General features: G+C 34.3%; 1 protein-coding gene across 1 annotated transcript in view; it reads left to right on the top strand.

Annotated features, from left to right (window-relative positions):
• The window catches only part of SNX29 (sorting nexin 29), a 120,892-nt gene that overhangs the window by 34,038 nt on the left and 72,849 nt on the right, over positions 1-14,005 (top strand). The window contains exons 13-15 of the mRNA XM_086622257.1: positions 1,160-1,288; positions 7,431-7,513; positions 11,763-11,869. Of these exons, the coding sequence (XP_086478383.1) occupies positions 1,160-1,288; positions 7,431-7,513; positions 11,763-11,869 (319 nt within the window). The remainder of the gene's footprint in view (positions 1-1,159; positions 1,289-7,430; positions 7,514-11,762; positions 11,870-14,005) is intronic.

Below are 14,005 nucleotides of genomic sequence, written 5' to 3'. Positions count from 1 at the left end.
TTGGTCTATATATTGTTTTTCTGTGAAAGGTAAGCTTAATACTTGAATATTCAGCTGTTGATACTGAAGAGTAATGTTTGCAGGTCAACTTTTTCCTTTGAATTCGAATCCCATATAACTTTTTATCTTGGAAGCTTTTGCCAGTTGTAGTTTTTTTCAAAACCAAAACTTATAGCTAAAAGACTCTTAAGGTCTCTTAAGATAGTTTTCCAAAATAGTAGAAGTTTGTCTTTGTACAAATATTCAGACAATTTCCTTTTTTTCCCTTCTCGTGCAGAAGTGATGTAGGATGGCTAACAATATTACGCTGAAAGTGGCTGTCATTTGTGAGTGTCTTTATGTTTACTTGAGACAAAATGATCTTGTAAATGTAAAAATGATAAGTCGCTTATTTAAAATGCAATCAAACCTTGTTTGATTGCATTTATTTAGCCAATTGGAACACATGATTAGATGAATGAACATACAGATGTATTCAAGAGATACTGTTATGCCGAAGTAGGGCTACTTTGGTAATGAACGTTTTTCTATAGATTTTTAAATTTATTTTATTTTAGTATCAAGACTACCGGACTGATCCCATTTTCCTGCCTCTTATCCTCGCCACTCCCATAATTACAAGTTATTGCCCCATTCAGCTTTGTGTTTTTTGGCAAAAGGACCAGGATGCTTTGAGTTTTACTGATAGGCATCATACTGACCTTTGCTATCTCATCAGAGGTTTTGCACAGAGATCTATGGCAGTGCTCTCAGTAGAGACAAACCTCCTACCTGTCTCCTGCTCTTGCTAGTAAATACATTGCTTATAGATTATTCCTGGGATGTATGGACTTGCACAGAAGCACTGAAACCAGATTATAAACTGTTTTCTGTCATAAATTCTTTCTGCATGATGGTACAGTAGATACTGGAATAGATTGTGCTTTGGACATGTTGCTGAGATGGTAATGCAAATTAATAGCAAGCATTTAGAACTGTTATGATTGTAGCTTTTCATATCTTTGTATAATCAAATCAGGTGAATTTATTACATTGAATAATGAAATTTTAGGATTAGATTAATGGTATCATTCAAGAAACCTGCTCTGTGATTCGTAGTGTGCTCTAATTGATAGGTAGCGTTTGCAGTGTTCTAACAGAGGCTGCTGCCTTCTTCCAGATCTCTGAGAAATCTGCTTGATGGAGAGATGGAGCATTCTGCAGCGCTAAGGCAGGAAATGGACAACTGGAGAAGGAAAGTAGCAGAACAGGAAGAGCGACATGCCACAAAAGTCCAAGCCTTGGCACGGTGAGAAGCACTAAAAGGGTCGTTAAAAAGTAACAGCAGTGGAGCAAGAGAATAAAAAATTCTGCATACAAGAAAAAATCATTTTCAAGTAGTTTAGTATTCAGAGGAACGTAAATGATTTAGGACTAAAAATCCCATGGACTTCAGTTGAATTTAAGCTGGAAAAAACCTTTGGAAGATTTTCTGACAAATTCAGTGAGTTTGTGATTTTTGTTTTGTTGTTAACAGTGAATGAGAGTTTAAAATGTTAATAAAACCACTGTTACAGCTCCAGAGGAAAGAAAATTAGCAGAACTTAGGACAATATCAAGTTTAATTATAAAAGGTAATCAGAATGATATTAAGAAATAAAAGCCATGAAAATAATGGCGATTAGATACAAAGAAATACATGTATGTTTAAGATAAATGTAAGAAGACTTTTCTCTCTTCATATATCTATTTTGTGCAGTTCTAACCCCTCTACCTTTTTTTTTTTTAAATTAGTTTTTATTTTACTTGATACTTGGGAGATTCTTGGTATAGCTGTCTGCCCAGTCTGATATAAATCGCAATGTCAAGGTCCTGATTTTTTCCTTATGTTGGTTATATGATGTTCTTAATGGTGTTAGAGTACCTAGCACTGTCTGCAAACAGTATTTTCCAAACCTCAAATCTGATAACAGCCTTTAAATATAAGGGAGCGGGGAGTCAGCAGAAATGACGTGTCAGTGTTTGTTGTGAACAGACTGATGTTGCTGTCCCAGAATAATGAAATACTCATTCTAGTAGTGGAAATGACTGCTTTGGTGCATGCGTAAGGCGTAGGTTTTTTTTCAAAATGCACAGGCTAGATTGTTGAGATTCTAGCTCTCAGATCTGGAGCCAGTGAGGACTTGTTTTGGAGATTATTTCGTTTTAATATTACTCTTCAGTATTTCCTCTAGTATATGTCTTGTATGGTTCCACACTGAGATTAGTATGGGGACCTCTCTCCTCCCAGCAAGTTCTTACTTCAGTCAGTAGAAATTGTGCTGAGTGGTCCTAGTGTCAGTTAAATTGAGTAGGAATATTTGTGTGTCTTTATTGCCTTCAGTTATATAGAATATGTCAGTGTCAGCTGCTGCTGACACAGATACCCTTCTATATGTACACTCACATATTTAAGCAGTAAAGTGGATTTTCCATACTGTTCAGTGACATTTCCATCTAATCTGTCTTCCTTCTATCTGATTGTTTAAGCATGAGTTTGATTTCTTTGGGCTGATGTTTTTTTTTCTTGTCCTATTGTCAGGTTTTCATGGCTGACCGCTTTATCAACCACTGTATCATAAGCAGCAGTTGTTACCAATTGGTATCAACAGTACCAATTTCTGAAGTGGTGGAACTGCTTTCCCCTAGTGTGAGGAAGGTCATCTGGAAGAGGTTGCTCAGGGTCGTGTCCAGTCAGGTTTTGAATATCTCCACAGATGGAGACTCCACAGCCCCTCTGGACAATGTTTTTGACAGTGACCCATTGGCAGTGCTCTTCCTAACATGGTGCAAGATGCTATTGGCTTTCTTTGCTGTGAAGGGTGCATTGCTGGCTCCAGGTCAGCTTGTTGTTCACCAGGACTCCCAGATTCTTCTCTGTAGAGCTGCGTTCTAGCCCCCAGCATGTATGGGTGCCTAGGGAGCATGGCTGCTCTGCAGATGCAGGATTTTGCACGTCCCCTTGTTGAACTTCAAGGAGTTCATCTGAGTCCAATTCTTCTGCCTGTCCAGGTCCCTCTGAACAGCAGCACAACCATTCTGTGTATCAGCTGCTCCCCAGTTTTGCATTGTCTGTGAACTTGCTGAGGGTGCACTCTGTCCCAGCATCCAGGTCATTAAAGAAGATGTTAAACAACATTGACCCCAGTAGAGACTTCCCTCCAGCTTGCCTTTGTGCCATAGCTATGCTGGAAGAAAAGAATTTTAACCTTCCCCTTGTCTAAATAGGATTTAGCCTAAGAAAGACTTTTGAAAGTAAATGCTACAGTAATAGTGTGCTTTTCTTATAATTCTAAATAAGCTCTAGAGTAAGCTATGATGCCTAATATCTTGGGGATGAGTCACATGTATTGCAAACAACAAATATGCCCCGAATGGTAATAAGATTAGTAACCTGTGCCTTATCACAGGGAGAAGTGTTTGTTTTCTGCGTGTGCGGGCAGAGTGCTCAGTGTCTGTCGTGAAGTACCGCCGTTGAGATTCCTATAAGCTCTTTATTGCATAGCAGAACTAGTATCTGAAAATGATAAATATAAAGCTTTCTTTTAAAACAAAAAAAGTACTTAGAACATTACTAATTCTGCTTTTGATGACACATCAAACCGAACTACTCACTTGGAGAGAGGGAGAGATATGCATAAGTGGGTTTGACATTCATGGGATGTAGGGCAATTGAGACAATGCAAATTCTTCATCGTTTAATATTCACGTTTCAGGTTACAGGAATTGTATAAGCATATTTCTTTGACTCTCTTCCCCCACAGTTTTAGAATTTGCAGTGACATATGGGTGAATCAGGCGTTTGTCATGCACATACCTTTTTAAAGAATAGATAAGGAGCTTTTATAACAAGATCTAAAGAGATGCTCACTTAGACTAACTTGTTGTTTTTAAATGTTAGTCTCCATAGCAATAAGCGAAATTAAATTGAGTATGTTGTGTTGATTCTTATTCTGAAAGTCGTTTTACTTTGTCATATGATAAAAACAATGTTGGGAGCTGCTTAGGTACAACAAATTCTTGTGTCGGCAGTTATTTTGGACTTTGGTTGCATTTCTTTAATGATTCATTGCAACTCATTTTCCAGCACATAAGAAATTTTGCATATAGTTATTTTGGAATATAGATGTTTCTTCTGAATTCTTTTGTTGGTTTATTTTGTGCACTATAGGTGATGCTGCTGCAGTAGTAAGAGTAGTACATTTTAAAAAATAAGTAATATTTTAAACCAGGAATTTGAGAAAGCTGAATAATTTGAAGAATCTGAAATAACAAAAATTTTGGAAATACTTTAAATTCTGCATAATACTCTAGGTGAGAGGAAACTAAGGTTCAGATATTTTGTGATAGCGAAATCTCACTGTTTACCTTGAAAAACTCTCACATAACTAGAGTCAGATTCATGCATCTTTTTATTTTTTTGAGATTTGGTACCTTTATAGTGTTTTCTAAGACACTGTGTTTTTATCAAGACATAGACATCTGTTGGATTTTTGTGGTTGGTTTGGTTCTTTGTTTTTTTTTTGTAAGCCTGAATTCAGAAATAGGACACGTTTTAGGAGTAAGCTCCACAGAAAGCACTTGTTAGTATCTGAGGTTTGTGCCAGAAACTTATTTGCAGCATTCTTCATGCCACTATAGTTAAGATACATGAGAAATTACTTTTTTTCAAGTTCATTTCTTACCATGTGTGATTTACAGAAGGCCTAGAGGAATTTTTGTATCTTTTTCAAGAAGCAGTTATGTGGGTTTTGTGTGTTTTTTTTTTTTTTCCTTGTTAAGGTATAGGGAAATAAGGCCTATAAGGCCTCTTCTCTACAATAAAGTCATAACTTAAAGATTATATTGTTCTTTAACCTTTTAATAAACTTTTTGGAAGTCAGCTTTTATAAAACACTCTTTTTGGTATTCATTTGTATTAACAGCCAGAAATCTTATTTTAAAGAACATAAGATGCGTCTAATTCGACTGGCATAGCAGACCTTAATTGTGCTTGGGGGGGGGGGTGTGTGTGTGTGTGTATATATATATGCTTCAATAAGCTTTACTGTCTGTGGATACTTTGTGGACACTACTGGAAAATAACCAACCTCTTCCAACTCCCCTTGTCCCCCCATAATGATAGTTTTTAAAAGGGATGCTATAGCACGAGAAAGGTGGGAGAGATTTTTACCTGCAGGGCCTTGGTCCTTCTCCAAGAATGCAGCAGAAGTCCCAGCAGGGAGGCTGATCTGCTGCTGTGTTCCGTATGAATCGCATCTCTTTTCCATGCTGTCCTCCCTTCGATGTGAGAACATGCTGCTTGTTGTCCTGTTATATTCATCCTCTTGATATGAGAGTCCTTAGGGAACAGTTGCTACTTTTCCTGGCATGAATTAGCTTGTTGGTGAGGATATGCATTCATCAGTAATATTGCATGCTATCTTTTCATTCCTTATACACATAAAAGTCAGGTATATGTTTCCTAAAATGCAAACTTGTTTTATGCTGCTAAAAAAAAATTACCATTCTTACAGTAGTTTTAGTTTTCTTTTAGGCAGGGTTTCCTCAAATGCTAATTTTTAAATAATAAAATTGAGAAGAGGTGTAATTAGTTTTGCTTCAATGTTAGGCAGGGAATTGAAGGTATTTGACAGCTTACATGTATTATATAGTTGATCATTCCTTGTCATTCCAGATAGTTTTCCAGAAAAGATAATAAATAAGCAAGTTTGTTCCCGCTAAGGGGTTCTGTGACTGTGTACCATTCATGAATATTTAAAGACAGTTTCTTTTCAGTAAAACAGTATTTTGTTTCTGTATTAGTATGATCAATGTCAGTAAACATTGCCATTAAAAAGTAAATCCTTTCCTATTAATGTGTATTTCATAGCTTCGACAAGAAGGATACCTTACACTAGTAATGTCCATGTAAACAAGCCCTTACCATGTGCATACTCTTAAAGGAATTTACTGTTCTTCCTTTTTCTGACTCTGGTTTCTGTACAGGAGTTTAGTAGGATCCTTAAGATTTTCCCTATAATTTGTGAATACATATAGTTGTTTCTGATGAATTTTGAAGTGTGAATGACAATAGAAATATTTACAATTTTAGGGATTTTTATGAAGTGATTTCTTCCGTTTTAGAAAATTGATAAAAGTTACTCCTGTATCACTAATTAAGATTTTAATGTTCTTTTTCTCTTTGCTTACAGTTTTTATTATGACTGGTTTTGTTACCATAATTAGTATTGTATTTTTCCTCTGTTTTTAAGCAAAGACACTATTAATGGCTGAGAGTAGATACACATAATTTTGTAATACTCTGATTTATCTTCAGGAAAAGTACTAAAGCAGAAAATAACTACAGAGTTTAGTTGCGCCTTAAGTAATTTCACTGGATAAAAGTGCTACAGAATAAAATATACTCTGCTATAAAAGTTTGATCCTTACTGGGTTAGCTTGTAAATAAAGTGTTTATTGGAACCTGGATATTTCTTTATCTGGTTTTCTTTGGAGAATAGTCACAGAACTATGAACGAACTCCTACAGTTGCTTAAAAAACTTCAGATAGAATAAAATTTATCCTGCTGTTACATATGTGTGGCATTTAGAAGTTACTGTATTTAAATGTATTTGTATTTCTTTCTTAATAATTTTGGAGAGATTTTGGAGATAAATCTACTCTATCAGAAACTAACTTTGTATTTGTCTTAAGGAAAAAAAAGTGGAGAAATGCATATGGTTTTTTCTTTGTCTTGAAGCCATAAAACTTGAAAGATATTTTGCTAATCTCCTTCTTATGTGTACCCAAATAATAATAATAAATGATAGAGACCTGGAGAAGAGTTAAATTCTGTTTCATAGGATGCTTTAAGTCCATTTTTTTTTTTGTGATTGAATTTCAAACCTTAGGATTTTTTCAATGTAGCTTTTAATGTGCAGTTTTCTAGTTTTATAATCAAACAACCAAAGAAAAGTATGTCTTGTATCATCATTCTGCATGAGTAATCAACAATGGTATAAAGCTTAATCAATGACACATACTAGTCCTGTGCCATTTGAGCAAAGAGGGTAATTTGTAGAAATACTAGATTGTCATCTACTATATAGGTAAAATGACATTATCCTTCTGACTTTCAGCTACTTATTAACATAGGAGAAGTGATCAGTCAGGGAGATTTTTTTATAACTGAGGTTTTGGAGATTGGTGTGCTTTTAGTGGCATAGTTCTGTTTTCCCATGTATTTCAGCCTGATTTTTTTTTCTTTTTTTTCCCCTATCCCCTTCAACTTATACTTACATTCTTGTGACTTATTCTTAAGCACAGAATGTGGAATTCTTTGGAGCACTTCAAAAGATGCTGAAAGCATTGTGTTTATCTATTTTGAGAAAACAAGAATTTTTATTTATTCTATTCTTTTTCTCAACAGAGAAAATGAGGTGCTAAAAGTGCAACTTAAGAAGTATGTAGGAGCTGTCCAGATGCTCAGAAGAGAAGGTCAAACAGTGGAAGGTAAGGACAAAATGAAGGGGAAAAAAAAACCAAACCTATGCACAAGGTTTGTTTTTCTGTATGCTGCCATTGAGACACAGTTTATTGGAGGCATAGGTATAGTAACCAAATGATGGAAGTGACTCCTGGACTTTTACTGACAATAAAAGAATAACCAGTGAACAACCATGTCTGGTTTACAAAGAATCTGTGTGGGTTTTGGTTTTGTTTGTTTGTTTTTTTTTTTTTTTTTTCTTTCTGATTGATTCTGGAATGGATCTCTCTAGATAACCAGCCACCCAATGCTGTGCAAGCCCTGGTCCATAACCAACACTTCAGTCACACAAAACAATAACTAGTGTAGCTGGGGACATGGTTTATGCTTCCACATGCTACCCAGTCTGACATCAGCACTCCTCCTGTTGGAAAATATCAGCATCTGAAAAGATGACAGTTCTCTTTTTGTGAGAGCTGTCCCTGTTGCATCTCTGACTGGGCTATTTGCTGTTGTGTGAACAGTTTTGTAAAGCAGATTGATGTCAAACAAAAGGAATGTTATGTGATGGCATACTATCAAATTACTGCTGAGTAGAAATAATCAAGAAGTCTTTGCTTTCCTTGCTAAGTCTTCACCAAAACAAATGAAATAATTTTCATGACAGTGGGGTTAGCAAGAGATAATTATAGGCCCTATTCATCTCTTCCATCCATGGTAGAGTAATATCTCCCAACAGTGAAAATAACATATTTAGTATCTTTTCCTTTTGCAATAAATACTGATGTGGATTTTTGCACTTATTTTTACAGCATGTTTTCCAGTAGATGGAGTGGTCTTAGCTTTTTCTGGAAAGTTTCATATTGGAAAAAAGTATCAGATGAAAATACAAGTTTAAAAATAATCTATCAATTAATATAATACTGGAACATAAGAATAATTATTTTGAGGGGAGAAAATGTAGTATCTCTAGGTTATACTGTTAGTGTTGTTTTGGAAATCTGTATTTGCAGACTGTTGGAAACAGACTTTGTATTAAGGCCAGACGTTTCACTTACTTTGCTAAGTTGCTCTGACTCTAATGAGCAGATTTTGTATCTGAAATATAACGATTAAGTTATCAGCAGTGTTACCTGCTTTCCTGCAGTGGTCAGTGGTGATAGAAGTGTCCATAACAGGATGAACTGGAGTCTTGCTTCTGAATCATCTTCTGGTGGGACCTGTATTGCCAGTAACTACAGAAGGTGTTTTGAGGGAGAAGGTGGCTTTTCAGAAATTGGCACCCTTTTTTTAATTGTCAGTATTGTGGTCATATAAGTGGCTGTATGAATGAATGCTATATTAATTCTGCTCTTAAGGGCTAGTCACTATACTTATCTGTAGTTTAAAAACTTCATTCATCCTTAAAAGGATTTTTGTTAGTGAGAACACATGTTTTTACTTCCGACTTTGCTGGAGTGTAGTGATTCATATTAAGAATGATTCAAGAAAACCATCACTTAAGCTTCTTATAATAGCAGAAATTATCCTTGATTAGATACTGACAGTTTCCATGATGAGTGTAATTATAGGAAAAGCAAAAAAAATATTCCTAGGCTAGCTATATTCTGCCATGTTAAAATTATGCAGATTAATGAGTGATAAGAATAGAAACTGAGTAGGATGGTCAGATTTTAGAGATGTAAAGGGGGATGGAACAGTACCAACACTTCTGAAAATGAATATATGTATGCTTCATGTTCAAAGGATATTCAATCAATCCACAATAATTTTCTGTAATATTTATCATTAGTGACCAGAGTAAATTACAGCTAGATGCACTATTTTTAATAATTTTTATTACATTCAAACTTCACACATTGTATTTTTATAAAACCAAATATATTGTTTTTCTTAGCTACCGTTGGAGATTTATGTGAAATTTTTAGTAGTACTGGGGCCTCTGACTCAAAAAGTACTTAAGCATGTAAATAATCCCTGAGAACTAATGTTTAGATCAACTTCAAAAAAGGAGGGTGAAGAAAAAAAAGGTTTTTCTTTTATCAGATTTATAAAAAGTATTGCACCCATGGTTTATATATGTAACTTGCACTACCTCATTATAGGCGTTCATGTTTTTTCAGATGCGAACCTTCATAATTAAGAATATTTGCATTATTAGAAAGAGCTATTTGAACTTTTCAGTACATATATTATTGTGTAACTTAAGGCAAATTATTGAATTCCAATTGTAGTATAACTTAAAGTGACCGTAGCAACTTGTCTTAAGTAATTTTGTTCTTAATTAGCTTACGTGCTTAAAAGGATTACAGAGTATATTTACAAGACCTGTTTTATTACTGTGTTCTGAGATTGTGACAATTTTGTGAAGAAAATAGGATGAGGAAACTACTGTTCTCTCTTCTGTTGTCATTTTAAGTTAAAATTCTTGTTAGTTTCTTATATATTAATTCAGACGCTCATAGATTAAGGTTGTTAACTTCTAACCAGCCTTACATGCAGACAAGGACATAGAGTTCTGATCTGTTTAAACTTGGAAAACTTCCAGCTGTTCTCTTTTGCTGTGATGTTAGGAAATTTTCTTCAGTAGGGAGGCATAAACTGTTGCATACAACTAATTTCACTGCTGCGCTATGTTATCATAATGAGTAATTTCAGTGGTGATTAATCTTCTTCCAAATGGTATCAAAACAAAAGTCTTAAATGTACTGTAGATGTTAGAACACTATGTGTTTAGACTTTCTGTGAAACTATTTTGAAGGAGTCAAAATAAATTGAGCTTCTGCTGTTATTTTTATGACTATAAGTAGAGAAGAATCTACATGTTTGCTGCAATAATCAAATCAGATGCTATTGGGTATGGCTTTTAAATAGTTTCCTAAAATAATAAGTGAAACTCAGCCTAATACTTTGCTTTGCCGTGACTTAAAAAAACAACAAAAAAGTACTCAGCAAATATAATTATAAATAAATTGCCAAGAGTCAGAACTGTGTCAAGTTCAGAATATCATACTAGCTTTCAAAATGAGCCATCACTGCCGTAAACTGAGCAGTTTGATGTTGATATTTAAATATTTAATAAACGAACATGCTGATTTCTCAGGCATCAGCAAGAGTTGGATGTGTACTGTTTTTCAAATCCACTTAGGTACAATAATATTATGTATATGAAAATGCTGATCTTAGAAGTTTCTGGCTGAAGAACTTCAAGCAGTATTTCCAAGAAATAACTCTTAAATAGCTTTCAAAATTTACTTACAATAGTAGGAAACTTTTGAATACATATATTTTTCCTCGATGCAATAATCGGTTCCTGGGCTCAAGAGTATTTAGTCAGATGAGTTACGATGTCTTCTATCTACCTCATAGTGGTTGTGCATATAGTTTAGATTTTGAAAAACGGTGAAAGCATTTGTTAAACCTCTCTTTTTTTAGGGCTTGTTTACTTTGTATGTGCTAACTTGGTTTTTTTTAGAAATTCGTGATGTATGAGGAAAAGTTGAATTGGACTTTGTATAACCTGGAGAAGAGGAGACTTACTTAGATTAGCCCTTAAAGTGATCATCAAATACTTAAATGATGGAACAGAAATAGAATAAACTGTAGTTTTCATTCACTGTGGATAAGAAAAGAAGTAATGGAATTAAATGGCAGGTGAAGGAAGTTTGATTAGCTATCAAGAAAACCTTTCTGAGAATACTACTTAAATTTAAATAGATTGTGCAAGGAAGCATAAAATCTCCATTACTGGAGGTTTCTAGGAATAAATTAGACAATTAACTGTCAGGAATGAAATAAATACAACTGATTGTGCTTTATGCAAAAACATGAAATACTAGAACAAAGTATGGAGTGTCCATTCTCAGCCCTATTTTCTGTGATTTCTATGATATGTAAGTAGTCTGTGCAAGTAATATGAAATGATATTTTGGAAGAGAAGTCAAAACAAGATTCAAAAGAGAAGCAGAGGCTTTGTTTTCAAAGGTTTTGGGTAGCAACTGCTAATATATACCTACTGATATTAGATAGTTGTAGTCCTGGAACAGCCAAATGCTTTTAATTTGATTTTTTTTTTCTGTTTAGAGTAGCTGTCTAAATATTGTTCACAAGAAAGCTCCCTGCAACATTTGCATTTTAGTGTTTGTAATACTGTTCAATATTCCATCCTATTTTGATACTTCTAATAACTTTCTTTTAGAGCTGTTACTTCTACGCAAATTGCCTGAGATGTTTATGTAATTTAACATTTTAATTTGAGGTATCTCTTTGTTTTAGTTTTGCCAAACATTGGGAGCACTGATGGTGAATTTACTATTCCAGAGCAAAAACAAATAGAAAACAACGAGGAACTAGCCAGCTCTTATGAAAGAAAATTGATTGAGGTAAAGTTTGTACTGCACAAATTTTATGAAATCATAATTGTAACATAACATTGAAGCTGTAAATAGTTTCTTTCCTTAGTTGTTATTTTTTTTTCCCCATTAGTGTAAAAAGAAAAGTCTGATTTTTTGCTTTAAAAAGAAAAAAATGAAAGATTTAGTTGTCAGGATTCTGTGGTTAAAATACAAATTTGTTCATTCAACTTCAAAGCATATTTAAAGCAATTCAGATAATTAAAAATACTTTTCCTTAACAAGGGGACACATTTATACTTTGATATTAAAATTAAAGTTTTAATAAATAAACAAGTTCCTTAAGGTTATAACTGATAGTGGTGAAGTTGAAAGCATCACAGACAGCAGGTTTCAGGTATTGTGGAAGTTACAATACATAATTACAGGCATTGCTGTGTTGTCAGTTGAGCTTTAAAATGAAGACATACTGCAATTGGTAGCTTTTTCTGTTCTTTTGTACTGTTTTCAAATTGCCAAATTGTGTTTCATTTTTGTATTGCTTTACCATGTAGGTTATTGAAATTGCAATATGGAAACAGATAATGGAAGCTACTAGTTCTGTTGAGATGATCATGTTAGAAAATGTAATAAGACTAATGTAAAATTCATTAAAAAAAAGAAATATTAGAGTTTCATCCTAAATTTAAATACAAATTATTTCCAGACAAAACTAATGAAATTTAATATCTAATACTCATATCTCCTATTAAATATTAAATGAACATTTTTATAAAAGGTAAAACAATTCTCTATGTCTTTCTCTTGCCCAAAATACTCTGAAATTGGATCCTCGTATTAACTGATTAACATGAAGATGACTAAAAACGCAGGTCATGCATCAAAGAGATTAACACAATTCTTCTAAAACATTCATACTTGGTTATCCTTTTCTCATAGGACCATGTGACACTCACTCTCTCCTTAATGCATGCCTTTGGTTGGGTTCTTCTCACTCCTTTGCTCTGTTCTGTACCTATCAAAACAATATCTTAACTAAGAGCAGAGGTAAAACCTCTTTCAGCTTTAAAAGCATCCTCCTTATTTCTACTAAATTTGTTCTGCATGTTCAGGAATTTTTTGCTAACACTTCTGAGTTTGTGGAAGACAATGTTAGCAGTAGCAAGTTATGGGAGTACAGTTAATACCTGGTCTAATGTAAAGCCTGCTGGGTAAAAATTAGTCTGTCAACATTTTTTTGAAAAAAAAAAAAAAAAATTATCAGTTTACACTAGATAATGTTTTGTGGCATGTGAAATTACTTTTTTTGAGTCCTTGATTTTTAGAATCCAGTAATAATATTAATTTAGTTCCAACTCTTGTTCTTTTGGAGGTGAGCTATGAAATGTTTCTGAAAAGTAGTCTGCTGATAGTAACTGTGCCTCTGTACTTTATTGCTTACATCAGATTATCCTTACAAAAGCTGGTTGTATATTTGAAGCATTTTGTGTTAGCTCGTAAAGATAATCCTAGTAAAGGGATAGTGAGTTGCAATTCAGATTAACTATCTCAGCACTGCAGATGAGGTGAAACCTTCCTCCAGATGTGAAATGAGAAGTTCAAAGGATGTAGGGAAAGGTAATAATGATGGTGTTTAGAGATTTGTTTAGATCTTTGTTGTTTAGATCTTTTGTCTTGGGCTTTGACTTTTGCTATGAGGATACATGGAAGGATGCAGCAGCTAGAGACATGCTAGTTTTTGTCCCTCTTATTAACACTTATTAAACTCATTATCTTGTATATCTGATTTTGCTTTTGCTGGTTACTTTCGTTTTCTCTGGCCAGGCACAGGTCTGGCCAGAGTAGTGTTTCTCCTGTTCAGTGTGTTATTGCTCTTTTGTATGTCAGGATTAATCTCGATGAACACTGGTAGTACTGTACGCAATTGGCAGAGACTGTGAAATATTGCAAGCGTTCATGTGCAGTTCATCTGACATGCACAGTTCCCAATGTACTTTGAGTTGAAAGCTACAGCTTATTTTCTTCTTAAAGGTTTTGATGAATTGTGACTTGTGCTTGCCTTATGTAGCCATAGTAGAAAACCAAACAAAATCCCCCCCCGCCCCAAAAACAAACCAAAAAACCCAACCCAAACCAACTGAACCCTAACCCTGTTCTTAAATGGAT

This window comes from Tauraco erythrolophus, chromosome 17 (assembly GCF_009769465.1).
Source record: "Tauraco erythrolophus isolate bTauEry1 chromosome 17, bTauEry1.pri, whole genome shotgun sequence".
In the NCBI taxonomy this organism is placed as follows: domain Eukaryota; kingdom Metazoa; phylum Chordata; class Aves; order Musophagiformes; family Musophagidae; genus Tauraco; species Tauraco erythrolophus.
Note: the sequence above shows the minus strand (reverse complement) of the source record. Positions and strands in the feature narration are given on the sequence as shown.